At 47.7% G+C, this 27,768-nt stretch overlaps 1 protein-coding gene across 8 annotated transcripts in view; it reads right to left on the bottom strand.

Moving 5' to 3' along the window:
- Positions 1 to 27,768, bottom strand: part of LOC129383447 (uncharacterized) — a 110,119-nt gene that overhangs the window by 62,659 nt on the left and 19,692 nt on the right. For 5 of the 8 annotated variants that reach the window (XR_008611352.1, XR_008611353.1, XM_055068022.1 and 2 more), the window contains exons 3-4: positions 23,079 to 23,125; positions 8,921 to 9,064 (exon numbers count right to left, since the gene is read on the bottom strand). Coding sequence is in view for 4 of the 8 variants with exons in the window: in XM_055068022.1 (XP_054923997.1) it covers positions 8,921 to 9,064; positions 23,079 to 23,125 (191 nt within the window). In the remaining 4 variants the exon portion in view is untranslated. Of the gene's footprint in view, positions 1 to 8,920; positions 9,065 to 23,078; positions 23,319 to 27,768 lie in introns of those variants that run through there. The other 3 variants (XR_008611351.1, XM_072289625.1, XR_011895965.1) reach the window with 3 other exon arrangements.

The following is a 27,768-nucleotide window of genomic DNA, read 5'->3' as shown; positions in this document are numbered from 1 at the left end:
ACTGCCTCGAGAGGAATCAGACGGGCTTTCTGTTGGCAAGTGATACACGCGTCGACAATAATTACCACCCCACCAGACGAGGAAACAGCGTCGTCACGGTCTTTCAGAAAAATTGCATACTATCGTAGGAAATTTAGTTGTCTGTAATTTAAATGAGTCTTCTGGACACAGAACACCCTCGGCTCGTATTCGGATAGGACTTCAGTTACGTCAAGATAGCGAATGAGCCCGGCCCTAACATTGAAATACATTATCTGCTTAGCCACAGTAATAATATAACAGGAGTATTCTCGGCGAGAAGGAGAAAATTATTATTATAGCTCAGGGTCCTTTGTTTTTTGTTTTTGTTTTGTTCTTTTGTTTTTTTTTTCTCACCACGGTAAATTGAGTCGCACGGCTCGTTCGGCACCAAAGGTGCCTATGTTACGTCCAGTATCCCCTGTAAGGCGCTCGATGCTCACCCTTGGAGGTTGACTGCTCGTGTTTCATGCCTCGCCTGGCGAGGAGAGGTCTTCTGGCTCGATGCCCACGGCTCGTCGAACTCTTTTGCATGGTGGCCGTAGTAGTTTTACTTACTACTCTTCAGGTGGCAGGTGCCACAGCCAACAGCCCAATTCGTGTGGCCCGGGCAGATGGCGCAGAACGACGTGGCGCCACCCCCTCACACGTCACATCTGCAGACGTGTCATTTTGACGAATGGAGAGTCGTTTCCTTGCTTCGGCGTGCGAGGTATCCTGTGTGACTTTATGATTTGTTCCTTTTTTCAGCTTGGAGGTGATCTAAAATATGTAAGGTGTCCACAATCGCAGTTGGTGCGATGGGGATCACTGGTACAGGTGTGTGCTCCATGGTGACTCGCACCGCAGTTAGCACATCTCACACGACCTCGGCACGACTCGGAGCAATGACAGAATTTTGGGCACTTGAAACGTCGACGCGGATTTGACACATATGAAGCGCTATAACGTAAACTATTCCAATTCTGCAATCAGCTCCCCACGATTTGTCAAAATGTTTTCGGGTCACCCCCACTTCGCCTGTCTGTGACACAAGCCACAAAAGCAGCGAGAATATGATATGATGTGTGTACACCGACAATGCATGATTAGAATAAACAAAACAATAATACCAATTTCTGATTCGGCATCTTTTCAGGAATTTGCCCACTGCTATTAGTCAAACGTTTTATGACGGCACCCACTTCACCAGTCTGTCATGCGATGTCCCAAAACTGCAAATACTCACCTCGTGAAAAAGATGGGTATGCGATAAAGATGCATTAATATGCCGAACTAAACTGAATTTTTTCTGAATAGCGGGAAATTGCCCCGTTACGAAAGATATAGAAGGTGGCTGCCCGCTTATCTCTCTGACACCGGCTACTCGGAGCTACCTGGGAGCATGGATTTATTTGCATATAATAGAAATTTTTGCGTCGCAGTATAACGTTATGTATCCCTTTCAGCACGTATACGACATGCTCTGCCAGCTCTTCTTTGCAGAGGATCTGTTCTGGTGACATCTCGAACCTTCCGTTCCACGCTGCCGCGATTTTCGACCAGCCACCGCAAACTAAGTAAAGGGAAGTGGACCAGTCACAGACGCCGGCACCACCCTCTTAATCCGGTCATATACGAAACCTATGAAACCCCCTCTCCACTTCAGCGTGCTCCTCGCCTGTCGTCAGCAATTTTCATATGAAAATCTGCTCAATGTAGGTAACGCAGTTAGCTTTAAAAGCAAAAAAAGGATGTCCTATAAACAGGAAGTGAATTTGATTGAACTATTTAAACAGCGCTGCCGGTTATCGCCTGATGGTTCCGTCGGTCGTTGCGCAAGTTTGACGTCACGAGACTGGAATAAAAAGATATTGGAATAGTTTTACGTTATACGGCCCATGGCCTCAACTAGAGCTTGACATATTTTGTCCCTATTGATTCGGGTAGGTAGTTTCGAACAAATGTCAGCATTAGGAGGTCTGTGGGCGTCTCCTTGTCATACGTCTTATTTTAATCCTCTCTACTTTAATCGCATTCTGTTCCTTCCAGCCATCGAGGAGCTCTGTCTCACTGACTTCGACAGATTCTGTTTGGAAAGTATGCCACGGGCTCTTAATTGATCGATGAGGAGTAATTGAAGGTGACTGGAGTGTCTCTAAAGACGACAAGCTTACTGTGCAGCCCTTTATCACACAGCTGAGGTAACAAGTCGCTGCTAGCCATTTTGCTCACATTACAGTCTAGTCCAATCGTTTCAGTGAGACACCATGATGCAAAAAATGGTGATACCTCGCGTACAGATGTTTGTTTTCTCTCTTTGCGTCACTTGATACTTTGGAAACTTTTCTTTGGTCTTGTCAAAAAACATGAAGGTTCCTTTGTTGCGCGCACTTTTGATGGTGCAATCGGGAAATGAAGGAAATATTGTTGCCCTAAATGAACGCTTCGTTCAGTGGGAATGCGAAGCACTTACCTTGGAGCCAAACGAGGGGATACAAAAGGACTGTTTGTTTTGCATGCGCTACTTCTACATCCATGCAACACCATAATATTGCTACGGCATGAGCCAGGCGAGGAGAAGAGGAAGACGTGAGCTGGTGCAGCCTCAGGACGCCATTTTGACTTTACCATCAATTTCGTCCCTTGAATAAAGCCGGTTTAACATTAACCGTTACAGTTTTGTGCTGGAGATGCTGGGTACTTCGACCAAGACGACGGAGCTGCTGCAGCAAGTGCCACGCCGGAGCCGACGCCTCGCTCGACTGCCTCCAACACCACTTGAGATCCCGATGTCCCACAGCAGCGACCAACAGCCTTCTCTGGCTGCTCCAGTGCGAACAACCGGCGCCTGGATGCATCAGATGGAGCCCCGACCTTTCTCTGGAAAATTCGGCGAGGACGTGGAGGAACGGCTCACCCACTACAAGCATGTGAGAAAGTACAACGGCTGGAACTGCACAACTCAGCTCGACAATGTGGTTCTGTTCCTCACAGACACTGCGCTAGTGTGGTTCGAGAACCATGAAGATACGTTCACAACGTGGGACAGCTTTGTTGCTCACCTCACAGAGTGCTTTGGCGATTCCACCACGAAAAGGAAGCGGGTGGAGCAGACATTGCTTCAGCGCGCTCAAGTCCCAGGTGAGACCTGTACTACGTATATAGAGGCGATCCTGAAGCTTTGCAAGACTCTCAATCCTCGAATGTCCGAAGAGGACAAGGTTGGACACCTTCTCAAAGGCATAGCCGAGGATGTTTACAATTATTTAATTGGAAAGGAGAGTCTCGCCTCGGTCGCCGACCTCATCAAGCATTGCCGCACGTTTGAGGCCTTGAAGCTGCACCGTATGACGCCAAAGTTTGGCAGGCTAGCAAATGTCAGAACGGTGGCAAGCGTTGACGAAAACGACAACTACAGTTTTCAATTTCACCTTGCGGCAACTATAAGGCAAATTGTCCGCGAAGAACTTGAACGACACACCAAAGGGGCGGATGTTGAACAGCTTGGTTGCGTTTCCAACCAACCTCAAGAACATGCATCTGCTGTGTCAGCATTGTCTGCCATGCCAGGCGTTGCAGACTGTCGCGTCGATCAGCTGAGACAGCACCGACGTACCTTTCCTGACGACATGACGCACGATCAACGACCTCGTCGAGCTACCACCACGAATCGGAATTCGGAAGATCGCGTTTATTATTCGCAGCGTCCCAGGGTTGACTCCGAGGCATACAACGTCGGTCGCGCATCGCCTGTATGTTACAGCTGTGGCGCCTCAGGACACATTGCTCGTTTTTGTCGCCGGCGCCGACAGACAACAACATATGGCCCACCACCAACTTGGCCTAATTTTGGACGTGTTAGTTATGACGACCGTTGGCCGATAGACCCTGCAAACACCACAGGTGCGCCACCTCGGAATACCTTCCGTCAGTATAGTTGGAGTGGCTCGCCAGCTTTAGACCGCAGCCTGATGCCCGCCAACCAGTCGCCAACGCCTTTCACCGCCACCACGGCGACGTGCTACGTCTCCACCGCCGTCGGGAAGCTAGCCGGCGCGGCCGATGGAGGTAAGGTCGCCGGACAGTCTGCGTCTCTGCGAAATACTCCTCTGCCTATTATGATGGTGAAGAACAAAGTGCGTGTGTTAATTTATAGTATACCTGCAACAGCATTAGTGAATACTGGTGCTACCATTTCCGTCATGAGTGTGACTTTCAAAGAGAGGCTGGGTCGGAAAGTTATGTTCCCGTGGAATGATGGTGTGACGTTTCGTGGTGTCAGTGGAGAGTGCCTTGGTATTTGTGTTGCAAGTGTTTTATTCGGAGGAGAAGATTTTAAAACAGAATTTCTCGTACTACCGCGATGCACTCATGATGTGATTCTCGGGATTGACTTTCTTCAGGATTGTGGTGCATCCGTTAACTGTGGCACAGGCGAAATTACTTTGAATAGCGCGCTTCTCGCCACTCTTGCCGACACATCCTTACCAGTGAAAAACTATTGTGTTGTTTCGAACAGTTTGCTGCTACCGCCTTGGTCGCTGTTTCGTATCCCTGTCAATTTCGCTGCTGCCAACCTTCCATCGTTTGACGCGCAAGTCGAGCCACTTACGTCGAGCTGCGCAAAGAAAGATGTACTTGTACCACGCTCTGTCGTGAGAGAAGTGAATGGCACCTCAAATTTGTGGGCTTTCAATTGTTCGTGCATCCCTGCCGTTCTCCCGCGTGAGTTGAAGCTCGCTGAATTTGACGAGATTACTTACAGCTCCATTACAGTTCTAAACGAGGAGGAGCAGTCTCATACTAGTGATCCCCAACGAAGCATTTCTGAAGAGCAGATCCTAGGAAGGATCAACAAGGCACTGCCCTCACATGAGCGCCGCGCTCTCGCACTAGTTTTGTGGGCACATTTTTCTGTGTTCGATTTCACACAAGGCGACAAGCAGGCTTCAGTCCCGCGTTCTCGTGCTCGCCACAGAATTGACACCGGATCTGCGCACCCCATTCGGCAAAAGCCTTACCGCGTTTCTTCAACAGAGAGGACAGTTATTTCTGAACAGGCGAATGACATGCTGCGGAAAAGTGTGTTCAAGAGTCTTCTAGTCCGTGCGCAGCACCAGTAATCTTAGTAAAGAAGAAGGATGGATCGTGGTGGTTTTGCGTTGATTACAGGAAACTGGATGCGGTGACCAAAAAGGATGTGTATCCGCTTCCTAGAATTGATGATGTCATCGATTGTCTACATTTCGCTGCTTACTTTTCATCACTGGATTTGCGATCAGGGTATTGGCAGATACCCATGCACCCAGACGATAAGGAGAAAACGGCCTTCGTGACACCAGACGGTCTTTATGAATTTAGCGTTATGCCTTTCGGCCTTTGTAACGCGCCAGCAACATTCGAATGATTCATGGATACTATCCTCCGAGGACTTAAATGGGAAATTTGTTTGTGCTACCTCGATTATGTGGTGATTTTTGGCAGCACATTGAGTGAGCATAACAGCCGTCTCAATCTTGTTTTGGATTGTGCCAAACAAGCCGACTTTATCCTAAATTCCAAGAAATGTCGTTTCGGAGAAACCAAGACGTTAGTACTTGGGCATCTGGTCGGCAAAAACAGTGTGAGGCCAGATCCACGGAATATTGAGGCAGTCAGCTCCTTCGAAGCACCCAAGTCAGTGCGGGAGTTGAGGAGTTTCTTGGGCCTGTGCTCGTATTTTCGTCGCTTCATTCTAAGATTCGCCGACGTGGTGTACCCCATAACATGTCGTCTCCAAAAAGCCGTCCCTTTCAACTGGACATCAGCTTGTGACGACGTGTTCCGTCGCTAAAATTTCTGCTAACATCAGGGCCCATATTGCGTCACTTCGATGCCTCCGCACCTACGGAAGTGCACGCTGATGCCAGTGGCATCGGCATCGGCGCCGTACTTGTGCAACGTCATCAAGGAGCTGAACACGTTGTGGCTTATGCTAGTCGCTCTTTGACTAAGGCGGAACGCAATTACACTGTGACCGAGCAAGAATGCTTGGCAGCTGTTTTCGCTGACCACAAATTTCGGCCCTATATCTACGGACACCCGTTCACTATCATTACAGACCACCACGCGTTGTGCTGGTTGGTGAATCTCCGGGACCCGAGTGGACGACTGGCACGTTGGGCTCTTCGGCTGCAGGAGTACGACTTCCCTATTTCCTACAAGTCCGGGCGTCGCCTCGCAGATGCGGGCTGTCTCTCCCGCCTACCTCTGACGACGACGGAGTGTGACGAAGACAATTTTGATGACTGTATTGCTCCCATTTCTTCTACATTCCCAGACTCGATGACTTTCAAAGCAGAGCAGGAAAATGACATTAGTTTGGAACCGCTGTTTAGAGCCACATCGCGTCCTGGAGCCACGGGTCGATTTTGTGTCCGTGACGGCCTGCTTTACAAGACCAATTATTCGTCTAAAGGCGCCCGCTTCCTTCTGGTGGTGCCGCAGAGTAGGCGAACGGACTTACTGAGATCCATGCACGACGATGTGACCTCTGACCATCTAGGATTCATCAGAACTTTGAACCGGACACAGGAGCGTTTTTACTGGCCCAGAATGCGGCACACAGTCAAGCACTAAAGTCGCTAGTTGCGAACAATGTCAACGCTACAAGCGCCCTACGACCGCTCCACCAGGTCTTCTCCAACCTCTGCCGCAGCCTCGTCTGCCATTTGAGCAAGTGGGTATCGATCTTCTGGGCCCATTTCCTCGATCATCTAACGACAACCGATGGGTGATCGTATGTATCGACCATCTGACCCGTTACGCGGAAACGGCGGCCGTCCATCTTCAACAGCTGCGTCCGTTGCAAACTTTTTGCTTCGATTCATTATTCTTCGACATGGTCCGTCCATCTTCAACAGCTGCGTCCGTTGCACACTTTTTGCTTCGATTCATTATTCTTCGACATGGTCCCCCCCCCCCCCCCCGTGTGATCATTAGCGATCGCGGTCGTCAGTTTGTTGCGGACGCCTTAGAAGAACTGCTTCGTCTCTGCAGTTCGCAGTTCCGTCATTCAACGCCTTATCACCCTCAGACAAATGGGCTTGTAGAACGTACGAACAAAACTCTAACTAACATGCTGGCCATGTACGTATCTTCCGATCACAAGGACTGAGATGTCGTACTCCCCTTCATCACCTATGCTTATAATACTGCAAAGCATGAGACGACCGATTACAGTCCTTTTTATCTCCTGTACGCACGTTCACTGCTAAGCTGCTTTGACACTATACTACCGTTTGACTTTCACAGCGAGTACTCTGTTGCCAAGACGCTTTGTCTTGCCGAAGAAGCCAGGCGTATCGCTCGTCTTCGTACTGTGGCATCGCAACACCGATCGAAAGAGCGCTATGACAGCCGACACCAGTCTGTCTCGTACGCCAAAGGAGACTTTGTGTGGTTGTGGACTCCGCAACGTAAACTTGGCTTATGCGAAAAGTTTTTACCCCAGTACACGGGCCCATTCGTCATTGTAGATCGCTTGAGTGACTTGACGTACGTGGTGGCACGTTTGACGTCGGCTGGTCGTCGGTCTAGCCGGACCCAGTTAGTACATGTTGCCCGTCTTAAGCGGTTTCACCTTACGCATTCCGAGTGATTTGGACTTGCCCAGCGGGCTTCGTCTGGCAACCGGGGATTGCTACGGCATGAGCCAGGTGAGGAGAAGAGGAAGAAGACGTGAGCTGGTGCAGCCTCAGGACGCCATCTTGACTTTACCACCAATCTCATCCCTTGAATAAAGCCCGTTTAACCATTAACCTTAACAATATGTATAACCAAGGACGGTTATCACACACAAGTTTAAGCTTTGCCGCCCAGAAATACGGAAGTAAGAAGTGACGTGAAGCCAGGAAAGATGGAAATGTGGGAGAAAAAGAGAAACGATTGAAGTGGGGGACAGGAAAAGGCGGCTGCCAATTTCCTCCAGGTGGGTCAGTCTGGAGGTGCCTTCTATGTGAAATATTAATAGTGCCACACCCACTTCTAACTTCAATGAAGAGCGGGAGACTAGTATATTTCATGATGCTGCATTCAACATTATCGTTCGCCAACTTGATCATATAGCTAGTTCTCTGCTTATACCGATCTGTTTATACCAATCTGGTTATGCCGATTGTTCTTGAAAAAGTACCGTATGTATTCACGTCTAAGCCGGCCTTGATTCTAAGCTGACCCAGAAATTTGGAATGTCATAAAAAAAAACAAGAACGCTTTCCGGGAATGTAGGTCGACCTAGAGAAATAAACAAAATCCGCCTCAATTCTACCCTGTGAAAGTGGATGTACGGGGAAGCTGTTGCCTGCGTTAGAAAAGCATGACCGACGTTAGACGACGTTAGACAAGCACTACCACCACGAGTGGCGTAGATCACATGCGCAAGCACTTTTGCGGAAGTGCAGCATACATACTAATTCCTCTAGGTTCTCCGCCAAGTGCAATTGCCTTACTGAACTAATGCAAATTTTGAAAATAGTGTCAGAGAAGTCATAACTTACGACTTACACATAAGGTGCATGATAGCTTAGGATTGTAATTTGAATATACGAGAAAACATGTTTCCCAGATAAATGCCTTTTTTTCAGGCACTCTATAGACATCCACGATTTGCAGACTAGCCTACAAAAAGTCTACAGCCATATGTCCACATACTCTCTATAGACTAGTCCATAGAACAGGCTACAAGAAGCCTGTTTACTTTGTAGACACATGGCAATAAGCATCATATAGACTTTCGACAAAAAATTTTGTCAGCGTGGTACTGTTCGTTTGCACAAGTGATCTTTTTCTAGAAAGCATGACGATAATGTTCAAGGTTCACGCTTTTTACATAACGGGCGTTGGAAAGGACATGAGGGAATTTATGGAATTCAAGACTTACTTCTACTTTTTGTTCATAATACACGCTGTGCACAACGTGGCCACCAGCACTCCAATGGAAATCGGATTCCATGCATCGGATAGGAGGTCCCAGTTTGACTTCCGACATGGCAACCAGATAGAGGTGTCTATTGTCATAGAGAAACTGCGTACGTAAAAAGTAAGGCACGTAGGCACAGAAGCACTGCAGCACAACTCAAAATACAAAAAAAATATTCCACTAGGATTGCACTACGACAGATTGTCTGGAAACTGTGTTCAAGTGCACAAGAAGTTATTAAGAGGTGCAGCATCCTAACTGCCGAATTGATAAATGCCCCTTGACTTCATGCGGTCACCGGTTCTCACATTTAATGCAGTGCCTGACTTGAACGCGTTCAAGCTGCAGCTTTTGCGTGTCATATACAGCGTGACTGACTTCCTTTCTCAAGTCGAGTGCCGACGGGCACCTCAATTTTCTGGGAACGTGAGTAACGTGGAATTTAGTGTCTGATATCCCTTTAGCGAAATTAATGGAGGCACACTAACTGAGGTTGCCGCTTAAGGATTGTTTTTGCACCAGTCATGCAAGAAAGTCATAGGGAATTAACAATCAGAGAGACTTATAGCAAGCGGCAATTAATTATCCGACCACGTTGTGATAAAACACTGACTCTCTGAAAAGTCGTACCATTCTAGGACAACCAATAGGTGCTGGTGTGCAGAACAGGGATAATATTTTGTCTAAGTAAGGGCCCAAGCTAAGTTTCTTTTTGTGTGTATGCTGGCATAGTCGCTTTTATTCATTCAGTCCTTTACCACGTTGCCCATTACGTAAATAGTAACCTTTTCCCTCGTCTAATTTCTCGGCCCGTCCCTCATGCCCCTCAACTCTAGTGACCGCAGTGCTCGTGTCAGAGGATGTAACCTGACAGTCACAGCGTGGTGAGCAGTACTTTCGCTACTTTCATTTTCTTTATTTGGTTACAGCGATGAACTCGCAGGAGGGCTACGAGTGCGCGACGGGAATGTTTATTGTTAGTTCTAATATGGGTTGCGCGTTTTCGCTCCCGACCATGAGCTCGCCAAATCGCTTAGGGGCCTCAGGTCCTTTGTTCCTCCACGACATTTCAGTGTGAAGAGTGCGCCGCAGAGAAACTTCCATGATACTGCGGGCGCAATCTTTGTTCCCCACATACGCTTATTGAGCGCAGCGTAGGCTTTCGTAAACAAACGTACTTCGCGTTTATCAAGACCCGCTAAAACGCTACGCCCGTTCTACGCACGCGCCGGCGATAGATAAGGCACAACTTTAACGATACAGCGGACGCAGTCAGTGTGTTCCGCCGGCCGTAATGCGCATTGTCTCTATATCACCGAGGAACGAAAAAGCTGACGAGGAAAGATGCTCTGTCCGCGCGCTTGGGGTGAAGTTTAGAGCAAATGAAGTGGTATTATTTACTGAAGCGGCCATGTTGAGTTCGTGCAATCACGACATTGTTGTAGTGGTGTGGGCTGTTTCGTGGGTATCATACCCTGCCACGCTCGTCGTATGTGCAGGTTTCTGTTAGCATCTACGTTTTATCCAGTTATGTTAGATGGACCGCGCCCTTTCGGGAGTCGGTGTGCCGAGGTGGGTCAGCATGAAGTAAACAGACTAATACGTGTGCGCATTCCACGCTGTACCTAGTGTTCCTGTATATGCTCCCGCAGGGAGCAGAGTTGTGCATAACTTTACCGGCGCCGCTCGCACCGCTAGTAGCCGAGCTTTATCGCTTGGTGCAAAATGACGTCAAATGTTCAACTGCGCCGCTGCGAAGCCAAGATTACGGGCACGGCGCCGACTCGTTTTCGTCAGTGCCATCGAAATTACAATCAGGGGACTGTCGAGCGTGCGTTGCACCAATCGGCTCCGTGTTGCCGGTAGAATATTCGACGATAATAAGTTAATGACTTTGCTAAAGTGGTAAAAAACACACAATTTTGACATATGTATTCCAGTATCACAGGGTACAGCGCACAAAACAGCACAAACCGCACGGAAGGTGGCAAAGATCTTTACGCGGTGCCGTGCGGACGGACGAGACCGGCCGGCTCCGAAAGTGACCAGGACATGCAAGGTGCATTCGCCTTGTTTACATAGGGGAGTTCGGCATGTGTACACTGAAACACCATTTATCTCGAGTAACGCTCCTGTAAACGCTGAAATGCGTACGCCTGGCAAGAGAGGTGGCTCATTTGTGCAATTTTCGGTGTATATGGGCAGCGCGACACAGACGCGGGACAATGAACGACACGTCTGTGTCGCGCTGCGCACATACACCCAGAATGTTAACTTACCAATTCGCCCAATTCGCTGTGTTGCTTGTACGATTGTTATGATTATGCGGCTCTAGAACAATGTGTTCAAAACAGAATAAATACTAGCAGATACAATTTGCCCGCTGCACTCTTGTTTTTCTATACTCTGTTTTCTTTTAAAATTTTCATTAACGTTGCGTCCCTGACTTCAACCATTGTGCTCCTGAATCTGTAGGATGAACGCGTTGTCCATCAGTGACAGTTGCGCAGTGTTCTTGCTCCACAGAAGAACGTACTACGCCTGCGCGCGAATGAGACAGCTGATGGTCGCACGTATGCTAGAACAACGCGCTAGCTGCACGCATACGTGCGTACTGTTCGGCAGGGTGCGGTGGATGCCAAAGATTTGGTTTCGTGAAACATCATTTACCGTGTGGTGGATACACCTCAGGCAACAGTCAGCGTATCTAATCACGTAATGAGGTCCTCATCAGCTGGCATTCTCGTCGGCGCGCTTCGGGTCGTTACAGCTCCGTGGTGCGCGGGCTCTCGAAACATGTTCAATAAAGCGAAACGATTGCTCTAGTCACGGCCAGCATACCTGTTTGTGATCGCGATCTGCGGATAAACTAGCCTTATATCAATTTGCCGTGATTTACGTCAAATGTGATGACCGTCATCACCTGTGTATGCTTTCAGTGCCGTGACAGGGACCAGACTTAATTCCACTAAAACGGGCAACAGCAAGGAGGACCGGCCTCACGCTCTTATTTGTTATATATATATATGTGTCCGTGTGCCTGCGCGTGCGTGTGCGTGCGTGCGCGTGTGCGTGTGTGTGTAAGAAGCAGTGTTTACACACAAGTGATGACAAGGGGACACCTTGCCCCCGTATAAATATATGACATCGATGATATATTGACATCCCCTTTGAAACAGGGAGGGGATGATGGTAATCTAGCCTGCTCTTGAGTTCATCAGGTATGCTCCATACTTTTAAATCTCGCATTGGTGTATGCATTTCTCTAATCTTTTTTTTTGTATTCCTTAAAACTTCTATATCTACATTGTACTGCTACCTATGGCTGTAACGAATTTGGTCGTATCAATCTCTTCCCTGCTCTTTTTCATCAATAGTCTAAGTGTCTCTTGCTAATCTCGGCGGCTGGGCGGCTATTTAAATGGAACCGTTTCTACAAGGTGTTCGTAAGCCATGAATGTCACTGGGTGAATCCCTTGCCATTCCGTTAGGAGGTGCTGAGTGGTCTCCGCATTTTTGCTGCAGCATACACACGCCTCATCTTCTTGAGAATATTTGCTCCGGTATATTTTTCTGCTTGGGCATCCAAGTCGAGCCTCAGCTAGCAAGGCAGTGCCCCTTCTGTTCTCGCAGAGATCTTCTCCTCGATTTTTTCCCTCTCTATTCTTATAAATCTTCATAGTCTTATTAGGTTCCATTCTTTCCATCAAATTCACTGTCTCTGTTTTCCTTACTTTCTATCTGACGACTCCTGATTGTCAATATACACTTTCAGATACAATATACTTGGTTGCCAACTTTGCTGACGTGTTCCTTGATTCTGTGTCCATGCTTTGCAGATACAGAGACTTGTGCACTTTAGCCATTTATTTTGATCTATCCTCCAGGGCCTTTCTTCTAACCGAGAAGAGGTTTATTGGCGGCTCCTAGTCCAAAGGCGCAGCGACCGGGAAAGGCGAGACAGCGCGAAGCCCTGTCCAAGAAGACGCCAGCAATCAACAGCGCGAGCCGAGCCGAGCCGCGCGTTGGCGATGCGGCTGTGCCGCGAGGCGCGCCTTCTTCTTCACAATCTGCCCCCGGACAAAAAGAGCCATCCTGGCGCTTTAAGAATCGGGAGGCACAGAATCGTGGTAGAGCTTGAGACGCGAGACGTGGACAACGTCACGTCCACGCCGGTGCAAGTCTTCAGGTGGTGACAGTGGCTCAATTAGAATATACAACGGGGATGTTTGCTCCAAGGCTCGGTAAGGCCCTTCGAATTTGGGGACGAGTTTCGAAAAAAACCCCGGCGTTTGGAAGGGGACAGACAACCACACAAGAGCGCCTGGAGCGTAGGTGGTGTTTGGAAGTGTGTCGGTGCGGTTTTCTTTCTGGCGCTGCTGCTGCTCTGTCGTAAAGGAGCACGCTAGCTGGCGGCATTCTTCAGCTTATCAGGTGATGTCGGACACAAGTAGAAACTCGGAGGCGTCAGGACGGTATGGAAGGAGCGTGTCGATGGTATGCGTAGGCTCGCGGCCATACAGGAAGAAGAAAGATGAAAATCCCGTAGTGGCCTGGATCGCGGTGTTGTACGCGAACGTGATGAATGGGAGGATGCGGTCCCAGTTACCATGATCAGATGTCACGTACATCGAGAGCATATCACCAATTGTGCGGTTAAATCACTCTGTGAGCCCGTTAGTCTGGCGATGGTATGCCGTGCTTGTCCTATGAATAATATGGCATTCCGAAAGCAAACTTTCGACGACTTCGGAGAGGACGGCGCGACCTCGATCGCCGAGGAGCTCTTGATGTGCGCCGTGTAGAAAGCGATTTAGGACGAAATAGGCTACATCCCGCGCGGTAAAGCAGCAGTTTCGGCGTAGAATGTCAAATGGTCAACAACAACTACGATCCACCGATTGCCGTCTGGCGTAATGGGAAGCGGGCCGTATAGGTCGATGCCGACGCGATCGAAGGGTGTGGCAGGGCACGGGAGCGGCTGCAAGGCACCAGACGAGCGTAAAGGCGGCGATTTGCGGCATTGATAGTAAAGACAGCACCGAACAAACTTTTGTACAAAATTGTAAATGCCGCGCCAGTAGTAGCGGTGGCGAATTCGTTCGTACGTCTTGAAGACTTCGGCGTGGCCACACTGCGGATCGTTGTGGAAAGCGGCACATATTTCTGACCTTAAGCTGCGGGGAATCACGAGAAGCCACCGACGGCCTTCAGGAGCGTAATTGCGTCGATGAAGCAGCTGGTCACGAATGGCGAAATGAACTGCTTGGCGTCGGAGGGTTCGGGATGCAGAGATGGTCGATGATCCAGATAGATAGTCGAAAAGAAAAGCGATCCCCGGGTCACGACGTTGTGCGGTGGCAAAGGAGTCGATATCGAGTGATGACACGAAGTGTGCAAAAGTTGTTCCGCAGACCGAGTCTGGAGGTAAAGGTGAACGAGACAGGATGTCTGCGTCTGAGTGTGTGCGTCCTATGCGGTATACGACGCGAATATCCTACTCCTGGATGCGTAGTGCCCAACGGGCTAGGCGGTCAGTGGGATCTTTCAAGTTGGCGAGCCAACAGAGCGCGTGGTGATCTGTGACCAAGTCGAATGGGCGCCGGTACAGGTATGATCGGAATTTGCCAAGTGCCCATACTAATGCCAAGCACTCTTTTTCGGTCACGCTGTAATTGGCCTCAGACTTTGTCAGCGTGCGACTTGCATAGGCGACTACGTATTCGGGGTAGCCGGGCTTTCGTTAGGCGAGGACGGCACTGAGACCGACCCCGCTGGCATCTGAATGTACCTCAGTTGCAGCTGACGGGTCGAAATGGCGAAGAATAGGTGGGGAGGTAAGAAGACGATCAGCGTAGCAGAGGCGGAGTCACATGCAGGGAACCAGGAGGAGAGGTCGGCGTCACAGCGTAGAAACTGAGTCAATGCGAAATTCCGAACAAAGCGCCGGAAATATGAGCATAGGCACACAAAGCTTCAAAGTTCTTTGATGGTCTGAGACCTCGGAAACTCTGCAACTGCTCGAAGTTTTGCAGGATCGGGTAGAACGCCGTGCTTGGGCACAACGTGGCCTAAAATGGTGAGCTCTCGCGCGGCGAAGCGGCACTTCTTGAGGTTGCGTTGGAGGCCAGCGTTCGTTAGACAGGTCAAAACATGTCTGAGGCGGAGCAGGTGAGTAGGAAAATCAGGCGAGAAAACCGCGACATCGTCGAGGTAACACAGGCATATAGACCACTTGAAGCCACGCAGCATGTTGTCCATGAGTCGTTCAAAGGTGGCAGGGGCGTTACAAAGCCCGAAAGGCATCACGTTAAATTCATATAAGCCGTCAGGCGTAATGAATGCGGTTTTCTGGCGATTGGCCGCAGCCATGGGGACCTGCCAGTACCGTGAACGCAAATCAAGGGACGAGGAGAATTGTGCTCCCTGAAGACTGCCGAGGGCGTCGTCGATACGCGGCAAAGAATAGACTTCTTTGCGCTTGACCTTATTTAACCGACGGTATTAGACGCACCAGCGAATAGACCCGTTCTTCTTGTGAACGAGAACAACAGGAGATGCCCAGGAACTGTGCGAAGGTTGAATAACGTCACGGCGCAGCGTATCTTCGACTTGGATAGTAATGACACGACGCTCTGCGGCAGAGACGCGATTTTGGTCGTTGACATAACGGCTGATGTGTACCGGTGTCAATGTAGTGCTGCACTTCTGACGTGCGGCCCAGGTGATGTTGTCAAACGTCCAATGAACTTCTAAACTGGTGCAGGAGATCAAAAAGGTCGGCGCGTTCGGCAGGTGTAAGGGTATCAGCGATGCCACTCGAGAACGCATCGCTGGACGCCTCCTCAAGCGTGGCAATCGAAGAGGGTTGGCCGGAGTCGACATCAAAAGACTCCGGGGACGTCAACCAAAGACGAAGAGTCGAGGGGTTCCACGAAGCCAAGGCATTCACCAACGAGCAACGTAATAGGCGCACAGAGGGGATTGTAAAAGTATATATTGCTGCAGCTGCCGGCCATGTGAAGCGTTGCGAAGGGTAATGGGAGATATTTACAGCTCATGAAGACGCCGGACGGTGTGAAGAGGACCGTTGCATCAGTGATGGCATCGCGAGAGACGGGTACGAAGGCGAAGGAGCCAGGTGGAATATCTGTCTCCTCGCGCACGGTAAGATTAGAAGGGTGGTCACAATCGTCGTCAAAGGGTGCGTCACAAGGGGAAAATTCAACTTCGGCGCGTGCGCAGTCGATCACTGCGTTATACGGGATAAGAAGTCCCATCCGAGGATGACGTCATGCGAGCAGGTGGGAAGAACAATACACTCGACAATGTAAACAATGCCGTGAATAAGCACACGTACAGTACAGGCTGCGTGTGGAGTGACGTGCGGCGCGCTTGCCGTATGAAGCGACAGTCCAGAAAGCGGCCTGGTCACCTTGCGCAGCGAGCGGCACAGTTTCGCGGCTATCACAGAAACGACTGCGCCTGTATCAACAAGAACGAATGAAGGAACACCGTCTACACAAATTTCGACCACGTTAGCAGGATAGGCGCGAGGACTTAGACAGTTCAAATGGGGCGCAGTTCTTGCCTCTTGAACTGCGACGTTCAGTTTTCCTGGTCAGGTGGTGCGGGTCGCCGACGCATTTGGGAGATCGAGCGACGGCGATGGGATGGCGAGTGACGCGAAGGAAATTCTGGGAGGTCAGCACGAGCATACGGTTGTGGGAAAAGAGCGGCGCATTGGCGAAAGGGCTGGCTGCCGTACTGGAAGGGCCGAGAGGCGTCGCCGAACGCTTCGGGGCGACGGCGGCAATATCGGGCGACGTGCCCGGGAGTGCAGCAACAATAACAGATGGGACGATTTTCAGGCGTCCTCCAAGGATTAACTCTCGGTGCCATCCAAGATGCAGCATGGGCTTCCAATGGCACCGGTTGGGACTGGGTCGGCGGAGGCCTGCGTACTGCCTGCGCGTACGTAAGAGGCGCGGCCACAGGTAGCACTGGCTGCGCATAGGTGAGAGGCGTGGCGAAAGGCTGAACTGCCAGCGCAGAGTTGCGATTTGCGGCTGCAGGCGGCTGATGGTGTGCGGAAGGGACAACTTGAGCGACGTCTTCGGAAATAAGAGGTCAAAGCGTGTTTGGAAGGCGGGAGGTGGGCTCCTGGGTGAAGGGGACTAAAGAAAGTTGGCGAGCAACTTCCTCACGCACGAAGTCCTTGACCCGCTAAAAGAATAAGGAGGGCTCGTACATGCTGTCGAGGCTCGCCAACGAGTCGTCGCTTCCCAGAGCACGCCGAGTGGAAGCGCATTGCTTCCTGAACTCATCGTAACTCTGGCATTGGCTGACGACTTCGGACACAGTGCGCGGATTCCTGGCTAGGAGCATCTGGAATGCGCCGTCATCGATGCCTTTCGGTATATGATGAATTCGCTCAGCTTCGGGCATTGCGGCGTTGACTCGTTTACAAAGGTCTACGACGTCTTCAATTTAGCTCGTGAACGTTTCTGCCGAGTGCTGTGCTCGGGCGCCCAAGCGTTGTTCAGCGCGCAGCTTGCGAATAGCGGGTCGGCCGAACACTTCCGTAAAGGACGTCTTGAAGACTGACCATGCGGGCACGTCACTTTCGTGGTTGTGAAACCAGAGTCGGGCAACACCAGCCAGATAAAAGATGACGTGAGTTAATCTCGCTGGATCATCCCACTTGTGCGCGCTCACCCATTCATATGACGCAAACGAGTCTTCGACGTCTTCGTCGTCTGCACCGCTGAAGATGTTGGGGTCCCGTTGTCATGGAACGCCGGTGCAGGAGACGGACTGTATCGTCGGCACCCTTTGGGATGAGCTGGCGGTCATGACGGGCGGTAGCATTCTTGATCGCAGCTCCAGGGTTTCAAGCGACGGGGTTTGAGTCCCAGCACCCTTACCAATTGAGACGAGGTTTATTGGCGGCTCCTAGTGCAAAGGCGAAGCTACCGGGAACGGCGAGACAGCCCGAAGCACTGTCCAAAAAGACGCCAGCGATCAACAGCGCGAGTTGAGCCGAGCCGCGCATTGGCGATTCGGCTGTGCCGCGAGGCGCGTCTTCTTCTTCACATAACCTAATTTTGCTGTGCGCTTCTCTGACTTCAAAGGACCAGCAGCACAGGTCACCCAGCACTGAGTCATTTATAGTTTTGTGGTGGGTTCCTGCCGGTGTTTGGCCTGCCGGTGTTTTGTTAACTTCAAACCCCGACAAGCCATCCTATTTTAAGCACAGAATTGCATTTGTGACTGCCAGCGCCGGCATAATTACTCCTTTCCCCATTCCACCTACTACCTCATATTTATTCTGGCACCAAATTGTCCTATGTTTCATGATTGCTGCATTCTGCTTCCCCATCATTTCCAGATTATCTTGGAGTACGATTGAGTTTGTCTTCATTTCTTTAAGAGTACGCCGCGGTACTTATATTGATTGACTATGAGAATTACTTGCTGTTGAGTTGATACCGCGTTATTAGTCGTCTCTCCATTAATGATAATATCGCAATTTTTCCTACAATACATAAGGCCTAGATTTCTTGCCGCGTCGCCAGACATATTCGCAAGTACCTGGAAATCGCTTGCGCTTTCCGCTGTAGCCCTATGTCGTCCGCATGCATCAGCTCGGGGGCCTTTTGTTGCATCATTCGTCTATTGTGCATATAGGATAAATCGAACCTTCATTCATTTTTTCAGTCGTCTTTTTAGGTCCTTAGCATAAAGTGTAGACAACAATTGATATGAATTGCATGTTTTCTTTAGTCCTTGGGGAACTTCCACACTTCTTGAGATTTCCGGGGTTAGCATAAGATTTCTTCTCGCTTGTCTCGCTATATCTCCCTCAGTAGCTCCTCGAAATCATCTATGCCTTCGACCTTAGAATAACGCATAACAACTATCTACGTTGTCGTACGCTCACTATAAATGCTTTTTATAAAGGTCTATCTTGCACTACTCAAATCTCTGCGCATTGGGTTACTACATACATATTATCCTCTAAGCGTCTGCATTGTCTGAACCCATACTATAGTTCCCCGAGTAATCATTTTTCTCCACCCACTTGAACAGATCTAAATTTATGGCTTGCATTGCTATTCTATTCTCTATATGACTTACGCTACTGTAGCTGACAAGTATGAGTTTGTCCTATACTTGTCACCTTTGCTTTTGTAGATGAAGCTCTTCCCACAGCTCGCAGTAGCTGTGGTAAGTGGTACCTCTTGATTACAAATCTACAACTAGGCACGTTGACTCGCGCTATGACGAGCTCAGGATAATGCTTGATGAAGTTAAAGAATCCATTTAGCACTGGAACAAATTTTATTAATTATCACGTACATAATTTGCGCCAATGTGGTAATACCGGTCTGGAGCTAACTGTACTTGATGCAATCGTGGATGACAGTGCCGAGCTGCATAGCAAGCTAGATGATTTCGAAGATTGTTCTCGTAAGGACAATCTCAACTTAGAGGGCTTAACTGACTCGACAAGTACATCATGGCTTCAATCAGAAAAAAAAATTAATTCTTGTGAAACCTTTTATTAGCTGAAATTTTGCTTTACACGTACTACATCGGGAGAATATTTGATTCGTGTGGACGTGTCTGACAAAAGCCGACCGATAATTGGGAAATTCTTTAAATTTAAACTATGGGATGCTATTTTTTTTTGCAGAAAGGAAACCTCAGACGCTAAGTATTCCTGTTCAGGAAGGTTGTTGTAAGGCAACCCGCCACTAAAGGAAGAAACGCATCAATGACGGAAAGGCAATCGGGAAGGACTTCTATTTGAGACACAATAAGCTCTTCACGAATAAAAGAAATGTTTTATTTGCTGCACCTAAAGCGATAGCATCTATGATGATAAGAGATTCTGTCACCGTTCAAGCAAATGTTCATATATAATTTTCTGACAACTCGCAAAACATCTAGCAAGCCTCGGTAAAGAGGAGTCATACAACTGCTGATGAGATATCGTTTGTTTTATTAATATTATGAGCATGGCCAATAGTCGCCGATGACTTATGCATCTTCCAACGTTAATGATAGTGCTGCAGATGCTGTACTGACATAAGCCTGGTTGTGGAGCAAAATTCGTGATAGGAAAATTTTTCAAAGCATAAATAGCTTAACAGGGTTGATGGCAATGAGAAACATCCGGTGGGGTGTTGACAAAATATTGACAAAATATTTCTCAGCCTGCCTTTGTAAATTCCTAATTGGAGCTTTCATGTGCGTGCGTGCGCTTGGGACAGACATATCTGCTTATTTGCGCCTCTTACCGCTCTCCTCAGCGTTCGTCTACGTTTAGTCACTCTCCGCACGACGCCCTGACGAATGTTCTTCTTGGTTACACGAATTCGGCTTTTATAGATTAGAAGGATTTTGTCTTTCTCAAATATATCGCGGGAAAGCGCTCCGACATCTGCGGATGTGCGTCCTACTCATCATATCGTTCTGCCCGATCCCAATCTACGTCTTCCATTTTCTGTGCTTCGTCACGACTTCGTGCCGCATCCCAGCCTCTCTACTCTCGCGAGGAACACTATCAACTAGTGTTTTTGGAGGGAAACGTGCTAGTCGACTTCGAGCAACACATCCTCGTTGTCCTGTAATCATGGTATCTCCTGACTCTTGGATGGATTATTCTGAAGGCTCTTATTCGCACGAGTGCTGTTCATTCTGCCATTTCCTGTTTTGATCACATCACCCCCGTTGTGGACACAGACTTCACGCCGGTTTTGGCTGACCAGACATTTACAGGTATTATTGCTGTTTACTTCGTCTTATTTGATGCTCGTGAAGTTGCCGTAAAGTCTGTGTAAAACCACGTCATCGATGGTGCCGCGCATTTATTGCATGCAATAGTTATTTCGCGTTCACAGTTACCCCAATTGCTTGTTGCCTTGTTTGCTTTTGTGGTTGTCATGCAGCTTAGACCGCTACGAAAACGACTCAAGAACCAGTGCTACAGCTAGAAGACACGTGTATCACCAACAATGTTGGCACAGGTCGTGCATTGGTGATTGCCGAGTGTACTGCTTCCTCACCAATTTATACGGCTCCATCTTATGCTACCTTTAATATGAGAGCTTTTATCAGGCTTGCCTTTACCGCTGCCCACCCAAAAGATTTGATGGCCGACTCAGAAAAACTCTTTAGATAGCTTCGTTTTCTAAATGGTACCAGCTGCAGATTCTCTCAATTTGCATCAGACATTCGGCTATGAGAGCACGCAAGCTCTTCCTTCGCGACGGTTCGCGAAGCATTGAAGAAAAAAAAATACAGTTTCGCCCGAATGGCGAATCACTCACTGCTATAGCAAGACTCAGGTTTTTGCTTCAACATCTTGGACGGTGTTATAATTATACGAGGGCCCGAACACCACATACGCGGGTAGGCGGGGGGGGGGGGGGGGGCAAAAAATTTTTTGCATCCTTAAACGCTGGAACGCGCTGCGTACGTCCTGTAATAGCATTGCACGGGTGCCACTACGCTGCTTGTAAAGAGCCGCGCTAGTAAAATTACATTACTTTCAAGTTGGCGCACTGATATTGCTTGACGCCTTTAATATTAAAATATTTCGGATCAAGAACACACACTGTGAATTGTATGTTTCAGAAACTTCCTTGTGGGGTGGCTTTCTCAATATTCTGTAGATTTTTTAAGAACGCAACACCTGGTATGAGCAACTTGAGTGACGAAATTGTGAAGCAATATAACCGCATATACGGCATGGATAAGCATATAGCATAGATATAACGAAACATGTGTCAAGCTCCAAGGCAATGACCAAGACGGCGAAAATTCGCGCGGACTGTCCATATAATTGCTATCGGAATAAAAAGATGCAGACGAAATTTGTCCCGCCCCACCTTTTATATTATTTTATTGCCAGTGGGACATTAGGCTAGACTAATGGGACCCTATTTATGCAGGCATAGTCTTTGCCTACTTGGCCTTAACATGGGCAGATGCCCATTGGACAACAACGTCAGCCTTTTAGTACTCCCGCCACTTGTAGCTCTGGCCACTTTAACACTGCGTATACGTCCGGATGGGCACGGAAATGAAAGGTCCATGTATATACTCTTCTTTTATTGCCTCAGCAACTGTATTCATGCAATCAATGCTCTTAACGTTGAATAGACGAATGATGTTTTCATGCGGAATATTATATATATGCATACTGGTAAAATAATTACATTTCTTTGACCTTCACTAGAGCCCCTTATACTTGATTTGCTGGAAGGATCTGCAGCTCATTGCCAGGGAGGATTCGACAACTCTCCCGCTCGGTTTCTTCCGACATCAAAAACAAGAAGGTACTTTGTACCTGTCACTTAAGCGTATACGCTGCTTTCACCAGACTTTCTTTGCCGTGAATCATGTGTCGTTAGTTTATCACGCATTATAGTTGATGAAATGACGTATACTTAGTGACGTATACTTAGATATACTTAGTGAAACGTTGTAAATCTACAATAATACATACGCAGTCATATATAATAGGCGTGCGATTAAAATAATCATAGACCAACCGCAGGGCCATTCGGGAGTGGGACAGCGCCCCGTTCCTCCGTTCATCGTGCTGTTCCCTTCCTCTCAAGATCACAGGACAAACCGAAACATTCGTTGACTATTCTTAAGAACACAGTAGCAGAGCATACTCCACAAACGCATGTTTTGAAGATAACACTATCCAAACATCCCATCTGCTGTTTAGACTTCAGAGTGCCAAAAACAACCCCGCTAGATACTTACGTTATGAAGTAAAAAAAATTGTACACCTGCACATTTCGAAAAACAAAAAAAAAAGAGGGAGAGAACCATGGAAAGTACATTTTCGTGGCACTACTACGATGAATTTATCGGTTTATCTCAAAAGACATCAGAAACCTCTCAACTGCCACACGTTTCCAACCATTTCTTCCAACGTTTCTTCCCTACCTCTCGCGTTTCTGCGCATGTAACACGTGTTTGAGTAAAAGGAAAACGCTGACCGCTTCAGGAAATTGTGACATAAAAATATTTAGAAAGTTAAAATTGTTATAAACAAAAATGCGTGCGTATAATTTAACGTAAAGCAGCTTACCTTTCCTACACCTTTCTTTGGTGGCCCTCTGGTTTTAAATCTTCGTGCTTTGGCCAGGGGCACATAATATTGAGATACCCCGATTTCAGTGCAATGGTGGCCGGTCATTGTGCATGAAAAATAGAAAATTGGTCTATATTGTTTCTGAAATTCAGCCTCGAAATAAATAGTTGTCTTCGTTATAGTTAACTCGAGAATTATGCCTTATTAAAAGAATGCAACCATAATTCAAAACACAAGTAGAGGTAATTTATTGTATTTTGTTGTGGAATACATGTGGATGGAATGTTGCTGCGAGAAAGAGGTCTCCAGAGTGGCCCTAACACATATAATAAAACTACCAAAATAAAGGTACGCGTAATGGTGATGGTTTCAGCATTATAACCTAAAGAATTATGCAAAAAAGACAAAATACGTTATAATCCGCACGCGTAAAACATCTTGGACCGGCCATGTACCTAGGAGTAAGCTGAATGGAACATTTGCAGTGGCTAAGAAAGGAGGAGGAGGAGGAGGCGGAGGAAAAATAAACTTTATTCTGGTCCTCTACAAGGTGTTTCCAGCTGCCTGGCTAGTCCCATGTTGGGAACGGGAGGTCAAGCCTCCTAGCCCTATCACGGGCGCACTGGACAGCCATGACTTGAGGGATATGATCTGGAGATCTGATCATTCCTAAAAACCGATACCGGGAAATGCCAGGGCCGAGCGCCCCACACTCCCAGAGCACATGTTCAAGGGTGCATATCTCCTTTTCGCATGCTTTGCATATAATATTCATGACTGCAATGTCATACATTCCTTTATTTCTGCAGGTAAATAATAAGACTGTTTTTGTAATTGCTTAAATGTAACTGCTTGTGCTCGGTTTAGCCTATAGTGAGAAGGTGGAAACTCCCTCCTTTCCATGCAGTAATGTTTTGTAATTTCATTGTATGTAATGAGCGTCTCTCTCTGTATATTCTCCAATCCAGCGGAATCAAAACCATATGTAAAAGCGGCCCGATCTGTAAAGTCGCGGGAGACGCTTTTGGCCGATTCATTTGGATTGACAGGAATGTCATCAAGTGAACCAAGGTGCGCCGGGAACCAATAAATGTAACGCGTAAAATTTGCTTGCCTTTGGTTATATTGAAAGCTCGAATAGCTGTTTTCGAGTCACTAAATATTTCTGTGAATCTATCGTCTGTTAGTGCCAATGCAATGGCAACTTGTTCAGCGACTTCAGGTTTGCTAGTGTAGACCGTGGCGCAGTTGGTGCATTTGCCTTGATGATCCACTACCGCCACCGCGAACTTAGTTCGATCCTTGTAGACAGCCCAATCAACGAAACAGGCTCCTATGCCCCCTTTATCCATTTTCTTGATTAACGCCCTGGCTCGTGCAACTCTCCTGTTGATGATATGTTTTGGGTGCATATTCCTGGGTAGCGGTGCGACAATCATGGTTTCTGCGAATTCTTGATGAACTTTAGTGTACTTTGCTGGATCCGTAATGGGGTTGATCATGATTTTGTCCAGGATTGATCTTCCCGTGCTGGTTGTAGATAGTTTCGATATTTGTGATGTTTCTTGAGCCTCCGCGATCTCCGTGGTCGTGTTGCGTATTCTTAACTTCAGCAATTTTTTAGTGCTGGTTCGAATTGGGAGCCCCAATGCGCTTTTAACAAAGTTCTTGATCGCTGCGTCAAGCTTCTTGAGTTGAACATGCGTCCAGTTGTACATGGCAGCGGCGTATGAAATATGACAGAGTACGAAAGAGTTGATTAACCTGACGAGGTTATCTTCTTTCATCCCCTTGTGTCTTCCTGAGCATCCTGCAGGCGTTATCGGTTTTAAGGGTGATGTTTTTACTTCCGCATGGTTTCCACCGTTTGAATCAATGAAAAAGCCTAGTACCCTGATCACGTTGACTCTGGGTATACTGACACCATTTTATGTATGTAGGTGTATATTGCTTTCCGATAAAGGTGTCCAGCCCTTAGGCCTGCCTTTTTTTTTTCACGTCTATAAAGTAGCAACTCCGATTTATATGGTGAGGACCTGAGTCCAGTGGGTCTCAGGTATTCCTCCACCGTCTTGATCGCTTCAGTCAGTGCGTTCTGTATCTGCCCTTCACTGCCACTAGCACACCTACACTGAGATCATCAGCATATATGGTATGGTCAATGCCTTTAATGTTGCCCAGCTTTGTGGACAGACTAATCATGCACATGTTGAAAAGGAGAGGAGAGATCACCGATCCTTGGGGGGTTTCTCGATCTCCGAGCTGAACCACTTCCGAGTTTGTGTCGCCGACCTTTATCTTCGCAGTGCGTGCTTCGAGAAAGGATTTTATGTATCTAAACATCCTCAACCCGAGTACAATGTCTTCTATTCTTTTGTGGACGTACTCATGCTTGATGCTGTCGAACGCTTTTTCCAAGTCTAATCCGAGTATGGCCTTAGTATTTTTAGAATATCCGTCGAGTATGTGGTGTTTAATTTGCTTCATGGCATCCTGCGTGGAAAGTGCGGACCTAGAACCCAGCATGTTGTGAGTGTATATATTAATGTCCTCTAAGTGGTCTTTTAGCCTATTAAAGATTGCGTGTTCAGTGACCTTTCCCAAGCATGATGTAAGTGATATTGGTCTCAAGTTGTCCAAGCTTGGAGGTTTATCAGGTTTAGGTATTAGTATAACTTGTGAAGTTTTCCATTCTTCTGGGACTTCGCCTGAAATCCATGCTTCATTGATGAAGTCTGTCAGCGATTCAATTGACGGCTCATCGAGATTGCTAAGTGATCTGTTTGTTACTCCATCAGGACCAGGGGCTGACTTTAGATTTAGTTCACTTAACACCCTCCAGATTTCGGATGTGGTGAAGGGTTGGTCGAGTTCAGGTTGAGCAGCTCCCCTGTATTCTTACGGAAGTGGTTGGTCCTGCTCATATCTAACTGGTAGGTATTTGCGAATTAGTTGTTTGGTAACTGTTTCGATGGGCCGATCCTCAAGGGCTACGTGTATAGCTCGGGCAAAGCTACGTCTCTGGTTGGCTTTAGCACCATTTCATCCAGCAGATGCTTGATCAATTTCCATGCCTTGCCATTCCTTATTTGCCCATCGATTGAGTCATAAAACTCTTCCCACTGCTGCTGGCAGAGGGTGTTACAGTGTTGTTCGATTTTTTTGGTACGTTCTTTGATTCTTTTTCTCAGCCTACAATTTAGCCTTCGGGCCCGCCCCCTTCGGGTTATGGCTTCCTTGGCTTCAAATAAGTGGGCAAGTTTCGAGTCCATTGCCTCTACATTAGTGTCTGTGACAATCCTTTTGGACGCTGTTTTGATGTCCTTCTGATGCCCTGATGCCAATCTCGGAGATTGAGTTTGGTGGTTTCTTTTCCGCTTTGGGCTCTTAACTTACGAACAAGGTCCCAATCTACGACCTCGAATTCTCGAGTTCGGCCTTTCTCAACTTCGAGTTTGACTTCTATTACGTAATGATTGCTGCCAAAATTCATGTTTGTGTTAGTTCATGAAACATGCTCTGTGTTCTTAATGAACGCAAGGCCAAGTGTGGTGTCTCTGCAGACAGAATTGCCGACCCTTGTAGGATGTGTCTTATCCGTGATTAAGACCAGGTCTAGCTCATCCGCGTGGTTCCACAGATTCCTGCCCTTGACATTCGTCGTAACGTAGCTCCATAGCTCGTGGGCTACATTGATGTCTCCTAATATAATGAGAGGTCTACTTCCAGCTAGATTAGTAGCCTTTTCGAATAATCTCTTGAAGTGTTGTTTTTGGTGTTTCTCATTTTTGTAGACGTTGAGTACGAATAAGGTATTGTTCCTTTGATTTTTGTGTGTGGTTGGCACTACAACCTCAACCATGAGGTACATTAGGTTTTTGTCTATGATGCCTAAGTCATGTGGGATGTGTGTAAGCTGCTTATTTACAAGCACGTACAGGCCCCTACTGAACGTATGACACTCTATAGCTCTGTATCCAGTGAGTGCGACATATCTATATCCTGTCTCTTGAAGTGCGATAATATCCGGTTTAGACTGAAGTGGCCTAAGGTATTCCTGGATGATGGTACGTTTGTTATTTCACCCCCCCCCCCCCTCCGCAATTCTACTGCCATATTCGAAATTCCCTCTTAGTGTGATTCATTTTGCATATTCCTCTCCTCCGCCTGAGAAGTTAGTCTAGCTCTGAGGAATGACAACCCGCATTGTTCCCTTACATCCATTGAGATAGTCATAGTTTCCAGGGTTTTGGATTCTTTCGCCAAAAGCCTTCAGCCCTTCCTTAGGGTCATTCAGTGCCGTCTGTATTTGGCCTACATTCATTGTCAACTGTGAGACACTGTCCAGAAGCATCTACATGTTGTCTTTAAAAGACGCCAGCGCTTGTTTGACTTCCTCCATCTGTGTTTTAGTCTTCTTGAGCTTACTTAAACATCCCTACGCTTGGCAGACATGGGTCCCTCACCAGCAGGCGCGGGGACTGGGGCTTCTTTGCGTGTATTAGTGCTATCTTTGTTTTCTACTTGTTTAGCCTCGCTTAAGAGTTTCCTTATTGCCGTTATCTCTCTAATCATGTTCTGATTCATTTCCTTTTGTTCTGCATTCTCTTTCTTGAGTATTTCTGTTTCACGATCCCTACTTTGCTCTGGTGGTGGGTCACAAACCATGGCATTTACCGGATCGGTA

This window comes from Dermacentor andersoni, chromosome 8 (assembly GCF_023375885.2).
Source record: "Dermacentor andersoni chromosome 8, qqDerAnde1_hic_scaffold, whole genome shotgun sequence".
Classification (NCBI taxonomy): Eukaryota; Metazoa; Arthropoda; class Arachnida; order Ixodida; family Ixodidae; genus Dermacentor; species Dermacentor andersoni.
Note: the sequence above shows the minus strand (reverse complement) of the source record. Positions and strands in the feature narration are given on the sequence as shown.